The 22,603-nt window shown below is 39.4% G+C and overlaps 1 protein-coding gene across 1 annotated transcript in view; it reads left to right on the forward strand.

Annotated features, from left to right (window-relative positions):
- ubap1 (ubiquitin associated protein 1) overlaps positions 1–17,395 on the forward strand; it is a 73,100-nt gene extending 55,705 nt beyond the window's left edge. The window contains exons 5-7 of the mRNA XM_067984766.1: positions 3,624–3,821; positions 8,076–8,177; positions 16,113–17,395. Coding sequence (XP_067840867.1) covers positions 3,624–3,821; positions 8,076–8,177; positions 16,113–16,253 — 441 coding nt within the window. The 3' untranslated portion in view covers positions 16,254–17,395. The remainder of the gene's footprint in view (positions 1–3,623; positions 3,822–8,075; positions 8,178–16,112) is intronic.
- Positions 17,396–22,603: the final 5,208 nt, after the last annotated feature.

The raw sequence follows: 22,603 nt of genomic DNA on the forward strand, positions 1-22,603 counted from the left end.
TTGTTTCAAAATTGTCACCGTTACCTTTACCTTCATTGTCTCCTACTTTTATCTATTAGTGAAGTATGTTACTTAAACACCTACAGATTCAGTTGATCATAAAACTAATTTACAAAAATGTGAACATGTCCACTTTGGCAGGAGGAATAGAAAAGTTGTATGTTATTCAAATGGAGAGAGATTGCAGAACTCTGAGGTACAGAGGGACCTGGGTGTCCTAGTACATGAATCACAAAAAGTTAGTATGCAGGTACAGCAAGTGATTAGGAAAGCAAATGAAATGTTGTCATTTATTGCAAGGGGAATGGAATATAAAAGTAGAGATGTTTTGCTACAGTTGTACAAGGCATTGGTGAGACCACATCTAGAATACTGTGTGCAGTTTTGGTCTCCTTATTTAAGAAAGGACATAATTGCTTTAGAGGCGGTTCAGAGAAGGTTCACTCGACTGATTCCTGGGATGGGGGGGTTATCTTATCAGGAAAGGTTGGGCCTGTATACGTTGGAGTTTAGAAGAATGAGAGGTGATCTTATTGAAACATATAAGATCCTGAGGGGACTTGAAGGGGTAGATGCTGAGAGGATGTTTCCCCTTATGAGAGAGACTAGAACCATGGGCCACAGTTTAAAAATAAGGGGTCTCCCATTTAAGATGGAGATGAGGAGAAATTTTTTCTCTGAGGGTCGTGAGTCTGTGGAACTCCCTTCCCCAGAGAGCGGTGGAGGCAGGGTCATTGAATATTTTTAAGGCTGCGTTAGATAGATTCCTGATTAACAAGGGAGTCAAAGGTTATAGTAGGTAGACAGGAAAGTAGGGTTGAGGTCACAATCAGATCAGCCATGATCTTATGCTCGAGGGGCCGAATGGCCTACTCCTGCTCTTAATTCGTATGTTCGTATGTATGTAACAAATGGCTGCTATGCAGGCACTGTACCCTGGTATTGCTATCTCTCTTCTCCTCTCCTCCACCCCTTTTTAGTTCCCCAATGTCACATGGAGGGTACCACAGAAGTTCCCAATGCAATACGACTTTTATGCAAGTAATGCAGACTGCAAAACACAAGGAACAAAGCCATGAATGTTGTGTCTAGTCAGTCTAACAGCTGAATAAATGCCACATCACATTGGGTGAGTTGTTTTTTTTAAAATTGGGAATTGATGAAACTATTTAGGCACCAACTCAAAAATTCTAGATATATTGGTGACCAAAATAGTGCCTAAATTGATCCCTGAAACAACTTCAGCTCAGTGCCACCCCAGCACTGCAGCTGCAGTTGAATGGTTTGACATCTGGTGAATTGTTGAAAACCCATATCCTACATCCTACTACTCTACATAAAGACATTAGTAAAATCGAACTTGCTGTGCTGTTGGTTGGTTGCATTTAAAATAACTTTAAAAAATGTTTTGTAACTGGTAGCAGTTACTACCAGCAGTTATTTAGGTAAATAAACATGGAATTCAAGTAAATAAACACGGTAATTCATTTTATAACTGGCTAGAAAATTAGTATGGTTGCAGTAGAAGTCTACTATATTTGTGGAATGTAGAATATTAGGTTTTTCTTGGTTTCAGCATCCGATGTCAGCCTTGGTTCTGTGGTAGCACACTGGCTTATGAGTCAGAAGGATGTGGGTTCAAGCCTCACTCCACAGGTTTGAGCACATAACCTAAACTGACACTCCAGAGCTTTACTGTTGGAGGTGCCATCTTTCAGACGAGACATTAAACCAAGATCTATCTGCCCTCTTGGGTGGATCCAAAAGATCCCATGGCACTATTCGAAGGAGAGCAGGGAAGTTATTTCCGGTGTCCTAGGCAATGTTTATCCCTCAACCAACATCACTAAACAGATAATCTGGTCATTTGTTTCATTGCTGTTTGTGGGAGCTTGCTGTGCACAACTTGGTGTTGCGTTTTTCTACATTTCAACAGTGACTACACTTCAAAAAGTACTTTATTGGCTGTAAAGCACTTTGGGATGTCTTGAGGTCTGTGAAATGCTATGTAAATACAAGTTCTTTTTTACCCTCCTCTCCCTTCCCTCTGTCTTTCCAGATGCTCTTCTGACCACTTCATGTCATCATGTGTAATAGTGTAAAGTCTAACTGTGTTCATTATATTGACTTCTTGCATGAAACTAGAAATTTTAGAAATGCAGCATTTTTAGAAGTGGTTAACACTTTTAGAACGAGGATTTGAAAAAAAAAGTTTCTCGACTTCCTGTTTAATCAGTAGATGCAAAGGGCATGTCTTCAGACAGGAAAGTGGCACCAAAATAAGGTATTTATATCATCTAATTATTAATGTGGACACCATGATTTCACAATGGGAGATGATCACCTGTACTGCATCCTGTTATGTGAATATACTTATTTATTAGTACACTAATAACAAAGTGAATCTTGAAGCAAATGTACTTCAAAATTCTGATAACTGAATATTCCCTAATTAAAATACTACTTCAAATGATTGCTTCATTATTGTGACTGTCACTTGCTATTCAGCAAACAAATAATATGAAGAGCCTGGCTGAAGTGTTTATTGCTTTAGTCGAGTTCCTCAAATTATTTGACTGTTTCCCAGGATCTAATGGTAAAAGATTTTTTAAACAGGGCAATAGATTAATCATCAAGATTTTGGGTGGAAATTTCTTTCAGTATTTCATGATGGTTTGAACTGAACAAAACCTCTGGTTGTAAGTCAGACTTCTAAACACTTGATGATGAGATCCAGTCGAACAGTTTAGCTAAACAGAAGAGCATCTTGTGCTGTTCTCGTGTGCATTGGCATGTCAACCTCTTGGGTACCTCCTCTACAAAAGTGCAATACAAAACGGACAAATGTGCACTGGAGTGCAATTGCCAGTGCAACTTGCAATTGGTTTTGTTAAGGATGTGCTTTGGTTGTAGAATAAAAATACCTGGTGCAAAACTGATCAAAGACATGGTTTTTCAAGTTAAAACAAATTTTCTGGTGACCTGCTGTGCCTCCATTCCTACTTTAATAATGCTTTAAAAGAGCTAATCACCTGTCAGCTTTTTAATCTTCAAAAATCTCACCAGCATTCTAGAAGCAGGTAGGTAGTCTCCCATTGATGCAATATAAAATTTAACAGTTGAAGACTATGTATTGCAATGAGGTTAGTGCATTGTTGCAGTGGGTAGTGCATGCTGTTCTTTCTTCCAACTGTAAGGATCCTGCATTAAACCAGTTTGGGAAACCTAGTTCCTATTCAGTGTGTGTCTCAGGCACAAAATTGCTGATAATTTAACACTTGACAGTTTTGTTCATTGTGAGAAATTGAAATATCAAATTAATGTCATTGGACAGTTCAACAGAGTTTAAGGAGCTTTACCCTGCATCTGACCTGTGCAATGTGAAAATTTTATTAGATTTATTGTTTGTGAATTTAATTCAGGTTAAAGAATTCCTCTTTAGATTGTTGTGTGAATTGAAGGTTTTTTTTATTCTGTGCTATCTGATCAATGATAAATATGTCCTCTTAAATTTTAATTTTGGAGATGTTTTGAGAAATTTATCGTAAGATTTGGGAATTGAAGATCACTGATGCAAAAATTGTATTTAGGTTATGTTTCCTGTTTTGTTGCCTTCTAAATAGGTTAACTCTCGAAACCATCCTGCTGCAGAATTGTTCACCATAAGCATTGGAGACGCATCAAAGAGAACAGAGTGTCTTGATCCAATTCAATCATTGACTCCAAGTGAGAGAGAGTGCGTAGAAACAATAGTTAGTATGGGATACTCCTGCCAGAATGTAATAAAAGCCATGCAGAAACGAGGAGAAAACCTAGAACAGGTAAAGATGTACATTATTAAGGATCAAAGTGGTATAAATTTTATACCTGTGCTTTATCCAAAAATATTTATTTTCTGCAATGCAGTTTTATAAAGGATAGCTTGTAGGATAATTTTGTTGAGATAATCCGTCATATCGGCCATATTTTTAGTTTCATATGAACTAGCTAATCACCCTACAGAGTGAGTGATTGATTACATAAGAAATAGGAGCAGGAGTAGGCCATACGGCCGCTCAAGCCTGCTCCACCATTCATTCAGATCATGGCTGATCTTTGACCTCAACTCCACTTTCCCGCCTGATCCTCATATCCCTCGAGTCCAAAAACCTATCCATCTCAGCCTTGAATATATTCAATGACTCAGCATCCACAGCCCTCTGGGGTAGAGAATTCCAAAGATTCTGCGTGAAGAAATTCCTCCTCATCTCAGTCTTGAATGGCTGACCCCGTATCCTGTGATTATGCCCCCTTGTTCTAGACTGTCTAGCCAGGGGAAACTTAGGTTGGAGGTGGAATTTTCCATTTTTAAAGGGAATTTACTTGGCTCAATTAGGTATTGTAGGCATGTTTCTGAAAATGGTGGACAGCAAGGATCCATCATGAATACCTATTTGATATGACCTGATAACTTGCTGACAAAGGTACAGTGGGTTCTGATCAGCACCATGAGTGGGTTAGAAATAATATCTCATGGGTGTTCATAATGTATTCTGTTTATATCATGCATTTAAAATTAGTTGAAACTCATTGGGTAAAGAAGAAAACAGCTAGATTTAAGAGCGCTGTATCCGTTTGAGATTCAGTTCAGGTGAAGGCAACGTGAGTACCTTATGAAAACCTTTCATAATTTTGAAAACCTTTACCAGATCTCCTCTTAAACATTTCTGGGTTCAGTTTGCACAGAATTCTATCTGAAAACCAAATAATTGAGTTTGCCAATATCTCTCTTTTTCCCTTCTTCCCTGACAGGCACATCCTCGTTTGTTGCAGCCATCTCTTGAGTCTCCACATCATCTCTCTCCAGAGGAGAGAAACTGTTGGAGAGCACCAGGGATGACTGCTCCTACCCCACCACCTGATCACAACTTCTGGCCTCCTTTCTAATATAGACCCTCCCTCTTCTTCTCCTGTCCTACTCTGACCCCCAGCATAGTCTTCTCTAAATCCTCATCTATCAAACATTCTCCCTCCCTAATATATCGATGTATGGCCAGTCGCTCACTAAGGCTGACCACTTCAATCTTGAATGCATCGATCAGATTGCAGATGAAACCTTCCAGAACCTGGGTCTAGTATGCAAACATATCACAATTTCTACAACACACAAAGTATTCCATCCTTGTGCAACTTTAAAGTTTTGAGTTTGTTTGAGATGAAAAGTATCATGCCTCTTTTAAGTCTCAATTTTAATTTCTCTCATCCAAGGAGCTTCTGCTTTTGCTGCACCATCTTTTCTTCGTATGGACATATGTCAAGTTTATACTCTAATCATCTCCTGTTTGAGTATTTCCTAGTGTTTGTGCATGGTCTTATCTGCCAATTTTTCTTTACAGTGTATCTGGGCTCGTTCCTTTTTATCTCACTGAAATTGGCTTTATTCCAAATATGTTTATCTGTTCCCTCTTTTCAGTTTTTATATGGAACATAATTATGTTATGATAGCTGTTTCCTAGATGTTCCCCTAGACTTACACCCCCACTTGCCCCACTTCATTTCCTAGAACTAGACCCAGCACTGCTTCTTTCTTTGTTGGACTAAAGATGTACTGATCTAGAAAGCAGCCTTTGGCACATTGTAGAAACACTTCCTCCTTTTGCCACTTATTACTTTTATTACATTCTATCTTCGGATAACTTAAGTAATGCATTATTATGGTCTTGTTATTCCTGCATTTTTCTCCAAATTTGTCTGCATATCTTGCGGAGGAAAAGGGGATGGGGTTCACTGGGATGAATACAAGAATATGAGGAAACATATTAAAAAGGTGGTCAGAGGAAGAGAGACCTTGGGGAAAAAAAGCATAGCTGCAAACGCAAAGTGTAACAGTAAGAAATTCTTTCAGTATTTCAATAGTAAAGGCCATTCAGAGAAGAGGTGAAAACCGTAAAAAGTGCAAACTGGTTCAAAACAGAAGACGTGCACAGGATAGTAAACTGTTGGAAAGACTACTCCTCTTCTCCCCCCCCCCCCCCCGCCCCCAAGTATTCAAAAGGGCTGATACAACCAACATCCCTCCCCAAATAGTTATCCCAGTTAAAATTAATGACTTTGATATAATGAGATGGAAATCGTAGATGGGCTAAAAATGACTCAAAAACAATAAAAACCCCAGGGATAGACAATATTTGTCCCAGAAAGCTAAAGACTAGGGAGGAGATTTGTGAGGCATTAGCAATCATTACAAGGGAGCCAGTGGACACTAGTGAGATACCAGTAGATTGAAAACCAGCTAATTTGGTGCCCCTATTCAAAAGAGAAGACAAACCAGACACAGACAACTACAGACTCCTTAGCCTTACTTCAATTGTGTGTAAAATAATGAATTTATTATCATGTGTAAACTTGAAGATTATCTGTACAGTAATTTAATAGCAGTCAGCATGGATTTAATTGGGGAAAATCCTGCCTGACCAACTTCTTTGAGGAAGTTACATCCCAAGTGAAATGTGGAAAGCCCTACAATATGTTGGACCTAGACTTCTAGAAAGCATTTGATGAACTTCCACATGAAAGGCTATTGATTAAACTCAAAGCTGTGGATATTCAAGGTAAATCCTGGCTATGGATAAGAAATTAGCTTATGGGTAGAAAACATCAGGTGCTTGTTAGTTACATCAGGCTGCAGAAGGAAGGGTGGGGAGGGGGGGGAATGGAGGGCTCAGTGTTGGGACCACTAGGTTTCTAATTTATATCAATGATTTGGACTTGGGCACCCAACACATATTGGTCAAATTTTCAGATCATACCAAACTAGGAGGATCAATGGAATTGATTACAGAATGAGCCAGACAAAATATGTAAGTGGGCAGAACAATGGCAGATGAAGTTTAATACAGACAAATTTAAAGTACTACACATTATGGAAGGAAAAATGGGCATCATACATACTCTCTGAATGGTATTGAAATACATTCCCCACTACTTCTAGCAGGCGCGTTGGTGTTAACACGACTTGCAGCTAAACACAGATGGTAAAACCAAAAAGGTAAGTAACCAACATTTTTTAAAAAACAAGAAATCTCACTTAGCAACTACCTCTTCTAATTGTTGGCAGTTGCATCCAGAATCTTATCACTAAGGTAATCACACTTTAATGAGGCATGAACAGCTAATTGAAACTGCTTGAAGACCTGACTTTGGCTGAAATCAGCACCGTCTTTTAAATCGGTAAGTACAGGGTAAGTACTTATTAAGCTGCCCGAAATAGTCATCAATCAGATTGCAGTTGTTGCAGATAAAACCCTCCAGAACCAGGGCCTGGAAGGCAAACATATCACAACTTCATAAGCAGCGCCTTTGTAATTGACTCCTATGGTAATGGAAAATAGTTAGCGCTACTTTCTCGATATCGACGGCTACCTGTGCTAAACATGGACAGTGTAAGATTCTACCTAAAAGTTGAAAACGACCTAGTAGACTCAGTACTCAAAATGTCCATCCAATGCAGGGCAGCAATCAACAAAGCCAATATAATGTTGAAATATATAGACTAAGAAGTAGAATACATGTCAGAGGAAGTAATAATCAAACTGTACATGCACCTTAGTCAGATCACATTTCTGGTGAATCTGTGTCTATCCGTATTCATCCTTATAATTGTAATTAACAAGGCATGGATCTGTTATCCTTGCCTTTTTAAAATTTTAAAAGTCCTTCTCCATTGAAAAGAACTTCAGCTCTGTGAGTCTCTAACAATTACCTCCTTTTAGAATGCTGTGGTATGTAGACGATATGGTAACTAGTGAAAAATGAAAAGTTAGATTACTAGCTCCTTGCTTATGAAGGGTAATCTTGTTTGAACAATGAATACCCCAGCAGATGTAGGCATTTTTAACTATCGTAATTAACTATCGTAGTAAAGCTATTTTCCTTTCATTGATTTGAATGCACAACTTCTGCTCATGTGCTTATAATTAACATATTTAGCCTCGGTATTAGGGAAACAAAACTTTCTACCCTAATATTGTGGAGCAGTTCTCGAGAAAAAAATCAGTTTGATTAGTGTTCCTGAAACCTATATTTAAACATTTCAGGTGCTCGATTACTTGTTTGTTCATGGACGACTCTGTGAGCAGGGCTTTGAACCGGCACTTGTAGAGGAAGGCCTGGAAATGTATCAGTGTTCAGAGCCAAAGGTGAGTCAAGCATCACATAAACTGTGTGTGTTCTAATTTCCATATTTGATGTTGAATTTATCTGCATTATATGAACAGAAACCTAACCTGAGGTGCATGTAGACTATTTGGTTATAAATGGGTATGATAGCCTAATGGTTATGGTTATGGTACTGGACTAGTAATTCAGAGACTGAGAGTTCACGTCCCATCATGGCAAGCTATGAAACCGAATTCAGTAAATTTGGTAATTTATGGATTGAAACCAGATAAAATGATCATGAAAGGGAACCTGCCATCCCTGGCCTACACATGACTTCAATCCCATACTACCTGATTCACTCAATGCCCACAGGGCAATGGTGGAATGGGCAATAAATACTGCATGCCACTTGCCCACTTCCCAGGAACAATTTTTTTTTAAAAATTGATCTTAATTGTTAGTATAATACCGTAGTATAACCACACTTTAGTTATTGGATGCTGTTCAAAAGAAGGCTGACCTTATGTAAGAAAATAATATAGAATTCAACCAAATGCAATGTATCTATACATGCATGTTATCTATTTCTAATGTTTTTCCTTTGTAATTCTTGCACATTTGGCTTTGATGCACTGTTAATAACTGACTGAAAAATACCACCTGAATAACCAGATGTTCATTCCATGTGATTTAAATTTCTGTGCAACACTTAAAACTTCAACGTATCCAACAATCGTATTCAATCATTCCTATAATTTTCAAACATTTTTTAACATTCAACAAATCAGATTGCATTTATTTGCAGACATTTAAATGGTGTGAATCAAGGTTGCTTTTTTTTTAAATAAAAAAAACAGTATTTTAAAGTTAACCACAACTTGCATTTATATGGCGCTTTAATGTAGCAAAACGTATGAAGGTGTTTCATAGTTGGGTATCAGACCTGAGCAAGAGTAGGTGTGTTTAGGGGAGGTGACCAAAAGCAGTCTAAGAGGTAGGTTTTAAGGAAACTTTTGATGATGGAAGTCAATGTAGCAAGACAAAAAGATTTAGGCAGAGAGTTCCAGAATATGAGAGCAAAATTGGTGAAGGTTCTTTCACTGATGGCAGATTGGAGGGAGGGAAAAATGCACAGTAGACCAGAGTTGGTGAGCAATGAAGTGGAACAAGAGGAGATTGCAAAGGTGGAAGGGTGAGGCTATGGAGGGATTTGAAGGCCCATGATGAAGTTTTTGGAATCAATATGCTGAGTGAGAGAAGTACTAATAACTTAAGAGCATAAGAAATAGGAGCAGGAGTAGACCATATGGCCCCTCAAGCCTGCTCCACCATTCAATCAAATCATGGCTGATCTTTGACCTCAACTCCACTTTCTCGCCCGATCCCCAGATCCCTTGATACCCTTAGTGTCCAAAAATCTATCAATCTCAGTCTTGAATATACTCAACAACTCAGCATCCACAGCCCTCTGGCGTAGAGAATTCCAAAGATTCACAACCCTCTGAGTGAAGAAATTCCTCTTCATCTCAGTCCTAAATGTCCGACCCCTTATCCTGAGACTATGTCCCCTAGTTCTAGACTCTCCAGCCAGGGGAAACATCCTCTCAGCATCTACCCTGTCAAGCCCTCTTAGAATCTTATATGTTTCAATGAGATCACCGCTCATTCTTCTAAACTCCAGAGAGTATAGGCCCATTTTACCCAACCATCCCTCACGGGACAACCCTCTCATCCCGGGAATCAATCTAGTGAACCTTCGTTGTATCGCCTCTAAGGCAAGTATATTCTTCCTTCGGTAAGGAGACCAAAACTGTACAAAGTACTCCAGGTGTGGTCTCACCAAAGCCTTGTACAATTGCAGCAAGACTTCCTTACTCTTGTACTCCAACCCCCTTGCAATAAAGGCCAACATACCATTTGCCTTCCTAATTGTTTGCTGTACCTGCATGTTAACTTTGTGTTTTGTGTACAAGGACACCCAAATCCCTCTGAACACCAACATTTAATAGTTTCTCACCATTTAAAAAATATTCTGTTTTTTTCTATTTTTCCTACCAAAATGAATAACCTCACATTTCCTCACATTATACTCCATTTGCCACCTTCTTGCCCACTCACTTAACCTGTTGATATCCCTTTGCAGACTCTGTGTCCTCCTTACAGCTTACTTTCCCACCTAGCTTTGTATCGTCAGCAAACTTGGATATATTACACTCGGTCCCATCATCTAAGCCATGAATATAGATTGTAAATAGCTGAGGCCCAAGCAACGATCCCTGCGGCACCCCACTAGTTACAACCTGCCATCCTGAAAATGACCCATTTATTCCTACTCTCTGTTTTCTGTCCGTTAACCAATCCTCAATCCATGCTGATATATTACCCCCAATCCCATGAGCCCTAATCATGTGTAACAACCTCTTGTGTAAGTGAGAAGGATTTTGTATAGGATAAGGTGTGAGTGATGAAGATGTCGGTGAGCTGAGGTGACTTAAACTGGAGCTCAGGAGGCCAACAAGGATGGTGTTGGAAAGGTCAAGTCTCGAGGTGACAAAGATATTGGAAAATGTGAGGTTATGCACTTTGGCAGGAAAAATCAGAGAACAAGTTATTTTCTTAATGGCGAGAGACTGGAAAGTACTGCAGTACAAAGGGATCTGGGGGTCCTAGTGCAAGAAAATCAAAAAGTTGGTATGCAGGTGCAGCAGGTGATCAAGAAAGCCAACGGAATGTTGGCTTTTATTGCTAGGGGGATAGAATATAAAAACAAGGAGGTATTGCTGCAGTTATATAAGGTATTGGTGAGACCGCACCTGGAATACTGCATACAGTTTTGGTCTCCATACTTAAGAAAAGACATACTTGCTCTCGAGGCAGTGCAAAGAAGGTTCACTCGGTTAATCCCGGGGATGAGGGGGCGGACATATGAGGAGAGGTTGAGTAGATTGGGACTCTACTCATTGGAGTTCAGAAGAATGAGAGGCGATCTTATTGAAACATATAAGATTGTGAAGGGTCTTGATCGGGTGGATGCAGTAAGGATGTTCCCAAAGATGGGTGAAACTAGAACTAGGGGGCATAATCTTAGAATAAGGGGCTGCTCTTTCAAAACTGAGATGAGGAGAAACTTCTTCACTCAGAGGGTGGTAGGTCTGTGGAATATGCTGCCCCAGGAAGCTGTGGAAGCTACATCATTAGATAAATTTAAAACAGAAATAGACAGTTTCCTAGAAGTAAAGGGAATTAGGGGTTATGGGGAGCGGGCAGGAAATTGGACATGAAGCTGAGTTCGGATCGGTCAATGCCCTGTGGGTGGCGGAGAGGGCCCAGGGGCTATGTGGCCGGGTCCTGCTCCGACTTCTTGTGTTCTTTAGATTTGTGGTTGGGATCAGATCAGCCATGATCTTATTGAATGGCGGAGCAGGCTCGAGGGGCCGATTGGCCTACTCCTGCTCCAATTTCTTATGTTCTTATGTTCTTATGTGGATGTGGGTTTCAGCAGCAGTGGGGGTGAGAAAGGGGTGGACAATGCTTGGAGGTAGACTAGATGTGGAGTTTGAAACTTAACTTAACATTGAACAGGACACCGAGGTTATGTACTGTCAAGGTTGAGCTCGAATAGGCATCCAATTGGGGTGTGGGTGAAGGCCAAACAGGATGACTTCTGTCTTGTTAGTGTTGAGCTGCAAGAAATTCTGGCTTATCAAGGGGCAATATTGAAGGAGAAATGGTGAAGGAGGATGGTGTGATCGATGGTATCAGCATACCTCAGAGAGGACTAGAATCACAATGAGTGTCATTGGTGACTTTGACCCAAGGTGGTTTTGATGCTTTGAGCGAGGCAGAAAGCAGACTTGTAGGGATTTGATTGGAATAGTGAGAGAAGTAGGCATGGTGTTGGCATGGTGTTGACATGTTCCAGAAGTTGGAGATGAGACACTAGTTGAAGAGATTGAAGGGGTTGAGGGTAGGATTTTTAAAAAGTGGAGCGATTATGGTGGTTTTTTAAACTGGGGGAACAACACGTGAGGAAAGGGAACAGTTGATGATGTCGACAAACATTGTCCTACGTTGAATGGTTAGGAACTACAGTTTATAGAAGTTTAATAGAAAAACACTAATTTTCTAAGCCTGTTATCATTTTGTATTAGTGAAGGCTGATATCCTTAGTAGTTTTATAAATATTTGTTTCATGATTTTTATGTTTAAAAATATTGACTAATCAGAATTTTCCTGGCTGAGATACATCACCACCATTATTCATGCGATGTGGATCTGTGGGACTTTTGGTAAAGCCACTTGTTAATGGGTCTTATTAGTGACACCAGTAGAGCAGCTCTCAGCTGATCTCCACTTAGTGTATGCTGTAGATGATTTTCCTTATAAAAGAAAAATATTAATTCTGCATATACCGGCACACCAACAACTTCAGCAAGTTTTGAATACCTTGATTGCTGCTGTAAAATTGGGTAAACATCTTTGCACACTTATTTTGTTCCACTTGTAATGCTACATTTTTCAATTCATCTGGCTCACAATGTTTCAAAATTACACTAGAAACTTTCTTCTTTAGAATCTGATATCAAATTAATTCGCATTAGCTTCAGCTATTTTCCATCTACCTTCTTAAAAACAAATATTAATCAGATTCAATGTGTTTGGAAAAGTCTGTCTTGAGGACTGGTCAAATCACATAGAAATCGCTTTCACAATGGGTGGAATCATATAGAAATCACTTTCACAATGGGTGGAATCATATAGAAATCACTTTCACAATGGGTGGAATCATATAGAAATCACTTTCACAATGGGTGGAATCATATAGAAATCACTTTCACAATGGGTGGAATCATATAGAAATCACTTTCACAATGGGAGGAATCATATAGAAATCACTTTCACAATGGGTGGAATCATATAGAAATCACTTTCACAATGGGTGGAATCATATAGAAATCACTTTCACAACGGGTGGAATCATATAGAAATCACTTTCACAATGGGTGGAATCATATAGAAATCACTTTCACAATGGGTGGAATCATATAGAAATCACTTTCTCAATGGGTGGAATCATATAGAAATCACTTTCACAATGGGTGGAATCATATAGAAATCACTATCACAATGGGTGGAATCATATAGAAATCACTATCACAATTTAAGAAAAAATCACAATATAATCAGTAGTCAATGGAATTTTTTTTTAAAGAATCCATGGAATTCTATGGAAAAATGGAGACTAATATCTGTGTACCTTCTGGCACATTTTTACCGTTACTGGGTTTGTGTTTTTGCTGCAAAATGAAATAGCAGTAGATACCTCTGCCTCGAGAGAATACTAAAACTGTGCAATATTAATTGGCTCTAGCTATCTCTGTTCCCTATAGAACAATCTCATTTATATTAAAAGTTAGCTTCCTCTGCCTCTCATAAGCCAGCCGCTCCACTCTGCATCCTTTTCTATTTAGGAATGGAACAATCTGCTGCTGACTTTTCTATCAGTGCATGTATTCACAATGGGATTTGCTATGGAATTGAACAACTTACCAAGTAAATCTTTACAGTGCTACTGGTGGGGTGTGCTTTCTTCTATTGTAATTGGTATTTTTGTGCAGTCTATTCAGGCTGTGCTTTTGAAAGCTGTGCAGATGTGTTTACAACATCCTAAATCTTGTTCCTAACTCTAGTTTTTTTTAAAAGCCACAATTTGTTATGTTTCTCTTTGCACAGAACTAATCTCATAAAATGGCTGTGATTTGCCTCACAGCAGAATTAAAGGGGGCACAACATGCTGTGCTTCACCTTTGTGCAATTTTCCTGTGCAGTCACTTCACTGCAGGTGCTTCCTGCTGTTGAGAAGATATTTGTTTGTTGGGGCTCAGTAAAGTTGGCTGCATTTGTAGCCTTGGTAAGGGACTCCACAGTTACCAGCTTTTTCACTTAAGTTCAGAGCATACCTTTTTTACTTCATTCCCTGTCCTCCCAAAGCATAACAGCAAAAAGCTGAAACATTATATGTAACGTGTATGGAGCACAATTTCCCCAGTATATGATATATTCTTGTGGAGGGGTGGCTCCTTATCCAGCTACATAAATTACTCTTGAATTACATAAATATATCTGTGCCCAGTATGAAGTTAAACACGCTGCTGTAAATTCTTGAAGCAGAGGCAAAATATTGCGGATGCTGGAAATCTGAAATAAAAACAGAAAATGCTGGAGAAGCTCAGCAAGTGAGTCAGCAAGTACAGAACCAGGGAAAGGTGGGGGGGGGGGAGGGAGGGGAGGAAAGAACAAAAGGGAAGGTCTGTGATAGGGTGGAGGGCACGAGTGATTAAATGACAAAAGGGATGATGGTGCAAGGCAAGCAAGGTGGTAATGGGACAGGTTAAGAAACAAAAGGTTGGTCAGGAGTAGCTGTAAATGGCAGCAGCAGAACCATTACCAGCACTAGCTGACCGAAAAAATGGGGGCAGTGGTTATGATCTGAAGTTATTGAAATCAGTGTTGAGTCCGGAAGGTTGTAAAGTGCCTAATCGAAAGATGAGGTGCTGTTCCTCGAGCTTCATTGGAACAGTGTCGGAGGCCGAAGACAGAGAGATCAGAGTGGGGGTGGGAAGGGGAATTAAAATGGCAAGCGACCGACAGGTCAGGGTCACGCTTGCGGACAGAGCGGAGGTGTTCAGCAAAGTGATCACCCAATCTGCGTTTGGTCTCCCCAATGTAGAGGAGAGCGCATTGTGTGCAGCGAATACAGTATACTAAATTGAAAGAAGTACAAGTAAACCGCTGTTTCACCTGGAAGGAGTGTTTGGGGCCCCAGAAGGTGAAGGTGCAGTTGTTGCATCTCCTGCGCTCGCAAGGGAAGGTGCCGTGGGGAGGAGAGCAGGTGTTGGGGGTGATGGAAGAGTGGATCAGGGTGTTGCGGAGGTAGCAGTCCCTTCATAATTCTGAAAGGGGAGGGGAAGATGTGTTTGGTGGTGGGATCGCGCTGGAGATGGCGGAAATGGCGGAGGATGATACATTCATGGTGGGGTGGAAGGTGAGGACAAGGAGGACCCTATCATGGTTCTGGAAGGGAAGGGGTGAGGACAGAAGTGCAGGAAATAGGACGGACACGGTCGAGGGCCCTGTCAACTACAGTGGAGGGGAATCCTCGGTGGAGGGGAATCCTCGATTGAGGAGAAAGGAAGACATACTTGAAGCACTGGTGTGGAAGGTGGTATCGTCAGAACAGATGCGACGGAGATGGGAGAAGGGAATAGAGTCCTTACAGGAAGCGGGGTGGGAGGAAGCGTAATCAAGGTAGCTGTGGGAGTCGGGGGCTTATAATAGATATTGGTTGACAGCCTATCCCCAGAAATGGAGATAGAGAAGTTGAGGAAGGGAAGAGTTGGAGATGGACCATGTGAAGGCGAGGGAAGGATGGACAGGGTAGTGTTACATATTGAGACCCCAAACATGGTTGCATGGAGCAGTGAGACGTGAGCTCACCCCCTCTCCCCAAGCTCCACTGCCAATATCAGCTGCGTAACTGTGGAGAAGTGACAAGATGGCAAATTGGAGATCAAGATACACCGGAACCCTCTCTTACAAACCTTCTGCCAGCCAATTTCAGAGCAACATTGAGTGAGCAGAGGCCAGGGAGTAAGTCACCTGCCCTGATCCATTATTGGTGTGTGGTGTAGAGATACTCGACTTAAGAGTGTTACTTTCTTGTGAAGATAGCATCTTAATGCAGGTTCAGAGAATACGTATGGTAGAGTCACAGGAAAAAAATTGCTCAAGATGAAACTGAGCTCTTTATAATTATAAAACTATTGAAACCGACCTGTGTTGAAGCACATTCTACTCTCCACTGATCAAACTTTTTGTATAATCTGTGAATTTGGGTGTTAATTATTACTATTAATTTTCTAAAGTGAAAGCCGTTAAACCCTTGTTTACTGGTCTTGTATTTTCTTTTTCAGACTCTGGAGTTTCTTCACCTCATGTCTAAGTTCAGAGAAATGGGCTTTGAATGTGGCGATATTAAGGAAGTTCTTGTTTTTCATAACAATGACCAGGAGAAAGCTCTGGAAGACTTAATGACCCGTGCAGGAGCCAGCTGAAGGCAACCCTCCTTCTATCTCAGCCTGATTGAGAGTACACAGAGGGGGGGGAAAAAATCATCCCACATATGATTCAGTTTGCAGCTCTGTTTATACAAGCGTGGCTGTGTATTTCTTTCCTTTTGGAGTTTTTTGTGGGGGGAGAGGGAGTAACCCATGGTTCATGAAACATCCCTTGCTTTACAGGGAAGTCTAAGATGAAATGGACCAAGGGAAAAATTGCTGTGGGAGCAGCCCATATATTTTGACTTGGTTGCATCATTTGGGAAGCTATTATAATGTGACCGAAGTACCCTTCACCCATCTTTCTCAAACTGTGATCAGTAACAGATCAGTTGATTCCATTTTTGTTTTACTTTTCCCTCCTTCTCCCCTCCAATAATAGTATAAAAATGTGCATCTTCCACTCTTGCACTGGAGTTTGGTTAGGTATGTGGAAAAGCTGGAGAATAGCAATTTTCCGAGGTTAAAGCTGCTTTTTGTCCTCTGTCAAAGGCTACATTTACTGGACTGTAGGCTATTGTAAAATTGTATTTGAATTAAGTAACCAATAGTGCAATAGGAATTCTTAGACTGGGACTAGTCTGTCATCTGTCACTGGCTGGATATAGTGTTACCACCTATGCATTATGTTTAGAAAACGCAATGGGAGGTAGAAAACACAATGGGAGGGCAAAACTCTCAATCTTAACAGACAGACAAACAGAAAAAAAAGAAAACCCAGCATGATCTACGCTCCATCCCTGTATTGGTCTGTTTCACATAGATTCCCTTATAGGAAATCTATTCATAGACTCTTAAAAGAATTGCAGCGTGAGGTGAAATTCTCATCTACTTAAGCATTTTCTTTAAATTGTCTTGTTGCCGCTGCACTTGTTTCATTTACACGATTGTCAAATGTTAGATTATGTCTTCCTCACTGCTGTAGTTCTGGAGTGTTTCTTTACTATTAATCTTCAATATTAATAGCAACAGATTATTTTTCTTTTCATATTAGAACAGATGTTGCATTGTTCTGTATTGTAATGTTTTACAAACCTTCAAACATCAGAAGCATTTCTGAATCTTAAAGAAGTTGCTTAAAAGTTTGATTCTGCAAAAAAAGGTACTAATAAAACTTTAAAAATGTGTTTGCCTTTTTGATTAAAGTTTTAACCCTACTTTATGACTGCTCTAACTTCAAATGACTGAGCAATTAAAATTAATGGTGTAGTACAATAAATTAAAATATTTTTTGGAAATTTTTCAGTGAACTGTGGGATAGGATTTGTGTCTCACCAGTTGGTTGATTTTTGCTATTGGGTCAATCCACTTGTGGAATAAAATTCCTATCCCAAGAGTTTTCAAAATATACTAGTTGACCTCCTGTGGTGTTGCACGTGAGGAATGAAGTGTAGTCTTCAGGTGAAATAGGGTTAGAGAGAAGGGGATAATTGTAACAGGATGTGTAAATGTAATTCAGTCCCCATTTTAAAGTCATACATTCTATCCTTATTTTATATTTCCATTAGAAACTCCTATGTAAACCTGCCACGTTGTAATTACATCCTCCCACCAGTGGTGGTGCTGCAGAATTTCAACTTGTAGGAAGATGTAATTACAAGTGTGACAAGTTTTTTAAAGTACTTTCCATTATGGATGTGAATATAGGAATTTGTAATGGGAAAAAAGTTGACCGAGGAAATGCATGCAGATATAACATTTTTAATATACTGTGCACCATCCATTAATAGTTATTACTCTTGTAAAGAGTTCAAGTTAAATAAGTTAAGTGGTAACAAAGATGAGTTGGGTGCATTTTTTGGTTTAATTCCAGTGCAACTGGAGATGGTGACAATTAATCTCTTGCTACATATTGCAAGTTTGTACATTTGAAAATTTTTCAAATCAAAATCATTTTTGTAATTAGATCCGGTCAATACTTGACTTTTTGAATGCTCTCCAACTCCTCCCTACACTCTAGCATATCCAAAAATCTGTTGCCCATGTCCTGCCCTGCAATAGATCTTGCTGAGCCATAATCCTTGCCCTTGCTGGCCTCCACTGTCTCCTAATGCATCAGTAAAAATCCTTGTCCTTATTTCCAAATCCTTCCATACCCTACCCTACCTTTGCAACCTCTTCCAGCAGAGTCTGATAGTCTTTTGACTCTGGGCTCCTGTGCATCCCTCATTTGATTTCAGAACTTTCAGACATCTAGTCCACTTTCTGGAACTTCTTCCTTAAACCCCCTTGCCTTGCTACTTCCCTATATTTTTAAACATCTCTTCAAAATCTACCTTTTTTGACTGTGCCTTCAGCTAACTCCTAAATCATCTACCATATGGTCTGTACCTCTATGTGAAGCGCCTTGGAAAATTTAATGCATTGTCACCAAACAAATGCAAACTGTTGGTAAAATGGAATTTCAGGTCCATCAAATGTGAATATTGGAAGTAAATCATGGATGGTACAAGTAAACATTTTTAATAAAAATTTATGTTCCTATCGAAGCTAAAATGTACCAGTGTTTTGCAAATCAACATGCAGTGAAGTGGATGCTTCAAATCCATTATCGAAAGTCCAATTTGAAATAATTTTTATTTAAATTCAACATAATAGTTTGTGAAGACCTGTTTGATAATGTGATGATTTAAAATGTTTGAAAGCTGTTGTATGTGTACAGTCTACTGGCTCTACTACTAGAGCTCCAATCAAAGGTCCTGGGTTTGAATCTCATCCTCAACTGTTTAAACTTGACATTCACTGATGTATTTTGTTGACTTTCTATCTGAATATATGGAGTAACTGAACCAAAACCACATAGAGGATTTTCCAAAGTCAAGATCACTAAAATTTTTGCAGTGTTTTTCACATTTTGTTCAAGTAAATGCTGACAGTAGAACCTCTCTATGATGAACTTCTAATTCAAATTGTCATCACAATTTTGTAGTCATCAATACTGTTTCAGTTGCATGTTCAATTTTATTCTTTATGTAACTTTACACAAAATGTATACATGAGGTAAAACAAAACATCCCTACCCACCCAGTACATTTTCTGCTTTTAACAACTGATACAATGCAGGACTTACAAAGTGTGCTCAATTTATGCAGACTGTTTGTATCACCACCATTTCCTGGATATGATTTTATTTTGTGTGGGCGGGGTGGCTAATAAATTTATCAATGGAACTCATAAGTCAGCTGCTGGGAGGTGCATAACAGCAGCCCGGTGTGGGATGGTGTTCTTTATTTTATTCCCCTCAAATCTGATCGCTGCTGCTGTGTACTACAGTTGACCTCCATGTGGGAACATAGTAATTGCTAGACAAAAAAAGATCACGATCCATCTAGTTCGCCTTCTACCATCCTGGTAGTCGCATGATACGAGTGAGATTCAAACCCAGAGAAATTGAGGACTTGAACAATCTGGCATGGTAGTACAGCACCAGTGCCTTTGTATGAACATAGGGTATGTATATTGGGGATTTTGATGGCGTACATTAAAACAACCCTAGATGCCTAAATATTTGCAAAACTGTTAATTTTCTCCCCACCCCCTTCCTCTCCTGACAGTGCTCTCTCCTACATGGGTATGAGTCTGTTTCTCTGCACCTACCCCTACTACCATTTGTCCATTGCTCATGTGTGAGCCTAGACAGTGAATGTTGACAGGCATTATTTAACAGGCATCACAGCCGAGTCTGATGCTGCCCACACATGCTCACTTATCCAGGTTTTCCAGTCCTAACGCTGCTGATAACCCATTAAAATGAATTGGTTACTGTTGGCATTACAATAGGAAAACCTAAGCCAGCAATTTTTCTTTTTTTAAAAATTGACTTTAGCTTAGGGGAAGATTTTAATATTTGAAAATGGAACACCGAGTCAGTGTCAAGCACACTCAGGTCATGTACAGCATAGTTATGTGCAAAGTAAAACGCCCTCTATCCCAACCTCAAGAGCAAACCCTACTTCACCACAGCAACATTTTCTATTTCATCTTTCTCCTGTGGTCTCTAAGTGAGATTGACAATTAATGTTGAATTAAGGCTTTCTTTTTTAACCCCATGGCCCTACATTAATGTCACAGTGAATAGGCAAGGGACCTTTTATCCCATCAGTCCAGGCAGGATATATATCCAAGTCCCAGAGCTGAAGGTAAGTGTGCTGATATACTGCATCCGAGTGAGTGAACAAATTTAAGGGCAGTGCATAAATTGTGGTGCTCTAGGTTTGTTGTGATGGCAACATGAAGCTGAGGTGCTTCATATGGGCTCTGGAGCAACAAAACTACTGTAATCACAAATTTCATAAAATACATCCTAGTTTAATGTATAATATCATTCAGTCGCATTCAAACTCTGTACCTTATACTTTGGAGCTGACAAAAAAAGGTGGTCTTGTATATTTTAGGTAAGGTGAGGATGTCTCCAAGGGGACCCTATAATGGATTTCTGGGCCTGGCTTGATGAAAATATTGATGTAGTACTTGCTCTAAAAGTGCCAACCAGTGCCAGCAGAACAAGTTCTGAATGTAGCAATTTAGGAACAGGAGCAAGCCATTCAACTCCCCGATCCTGCTCCATTCATAAGATCACGGCTGATCTGTACCTCAATTCCATTTACCCACCTTAGCTCCATATCCCTTGATACCCTGACCGAACAAAAATCTATCAATCTCAGTCTTGGAAGCTCTAATTGTCCCAGCAGCCACAGCCTTGCGAAGGTGAGAATTCCAGATTTCTGCTACCCTTTGTGTGAAATAGTGCTTCCTGATTTCTCATCTAGCTCTAATTTTAAGATGATGTCCCCTCGTTCTTGATTTCCCCCATCAGAGAAAATAGTTTCTAAACATTTTAAGCAACGAGATCAGATCACCCCTCAATCTTCCATACTCAAGGGCAAACAAGCCAGGTTTATGCAACCTTTCCTCAATATAACCTTCCAAGCCTCAGTATAATTCTGGTGAATCTGCGCTGCACCCCTCCAAGGCCAGTATATTCTTCCTGAGGTGCAGTGCCCAAAACTGAACGCAGTACTCCAGATTGGGTTTGACCAAGGCTATGTACAACTGAAGCATAACTTCCCTTTGTAATCCAGCCCCTTGAGATAAAGGCCAACATTCCATTAGCCTTTTTGATTGCTTTTTGTACCTGTCTACTAGCTTTAAATGATTTGCATACTTTGGCTCCCAAATCTCTCTGCTCCTTTACTGTTCCTAGTATCTCACCAATTAGAAAATACTCTGAACTAGCTTTTAGGTCCAGAGTGAATGACCGCACACTTGCCTACATTAAACTCTTATCTACCATATAGTTTGCCCACTCGCTTAATCTGTCTATTTCCCTTTGCAATGTCCTGCTCCCATCTGCACTACTTACTGTCCCTCCTAATGTATTTCAAGCTGAACTATTGAACTTGAGTTACTGCTTTCTCAGTCTCATCAAATTTTGTAATATTTAGTAAGTCTGTTCCTGATGTACTGATTTATATTGGCAAACAAGATTTAACTGGAAGTAGGATTCAATAATTTGACATTTATTTGAATTTGATAAGCAGCTTCCTTTTATGGAAAAAGCAAAATTGCATAAATTTACTTAATTTAAGATAATACATAGATGGATTCTACTAGTTTTTATTTCATTTTTTAAAAAATGGTACTTGTTTTGGGAAGTTCAACTTCTCAGCAGCAGGACTTCTCTTTTCTAAATAACTCCAGTTAGAACTCCTTTTTAAAAAAAATAATTAATGTCACAAAGGATTATAGTTTACCATACTTTTGCTTCAATGTTTCTGATGGAGTTTAAACATTTTTAGCCAAATGGGTGATTTTTCAGGTGTAATCGAGGAACTGTATTGACCATCTGAGGGACCTGATTTAATGCAAAGCACTTCAGCTGTGCATGATAGTTCTGTTTCCTCACACTGCTGAGTTTAGTAATCCTCCAAGTTGGTTTGCCCATGAGGTGGTTATTAGTATTATTTCAATAAATTTCAAAAAACAAGTATGCTGAAGCTAATGATTTTTTCTAACTTTTGAAAGTGGTACTGATATTTTTCAAATTATCTGCAGCCAATGTTTAAATAAGACAAACTTATTAAAATGTGTTCACTTTTCTCTACAGTCTTTATTTGAAATACAATTGATTAAATAATTTTGATTTAAACATTCATATGAAAATGTTCAATACAATTTTCAAACTGGAAAATATATACTACAGATATAGAAAAAAAAAATTCAAATGAACTTGCATGGTTTCAGCCACTTGCAATAAAATATTGTAAAATAAATGGTACTTCAAATATTTCATACAGCCAGTGTATGCCCATATGTAATCTGTATTAAAGTATTCAATTCTTGAAACA

This window comes from Heptranchias perlo, chromosome 1 (genome assembly GCF_035084215.1).
Source record: "Heptranchias perlo isolate sHepPer1 chromosome 1, sHepPer1.hap1, whole genome shotgun sequence".
NCBI lineage: Eukaryota > Metazoa > Chordata > Chondrichthyes > Hexanchiformes > Hexanchidae > Heptranchias > Heptranchias perlo.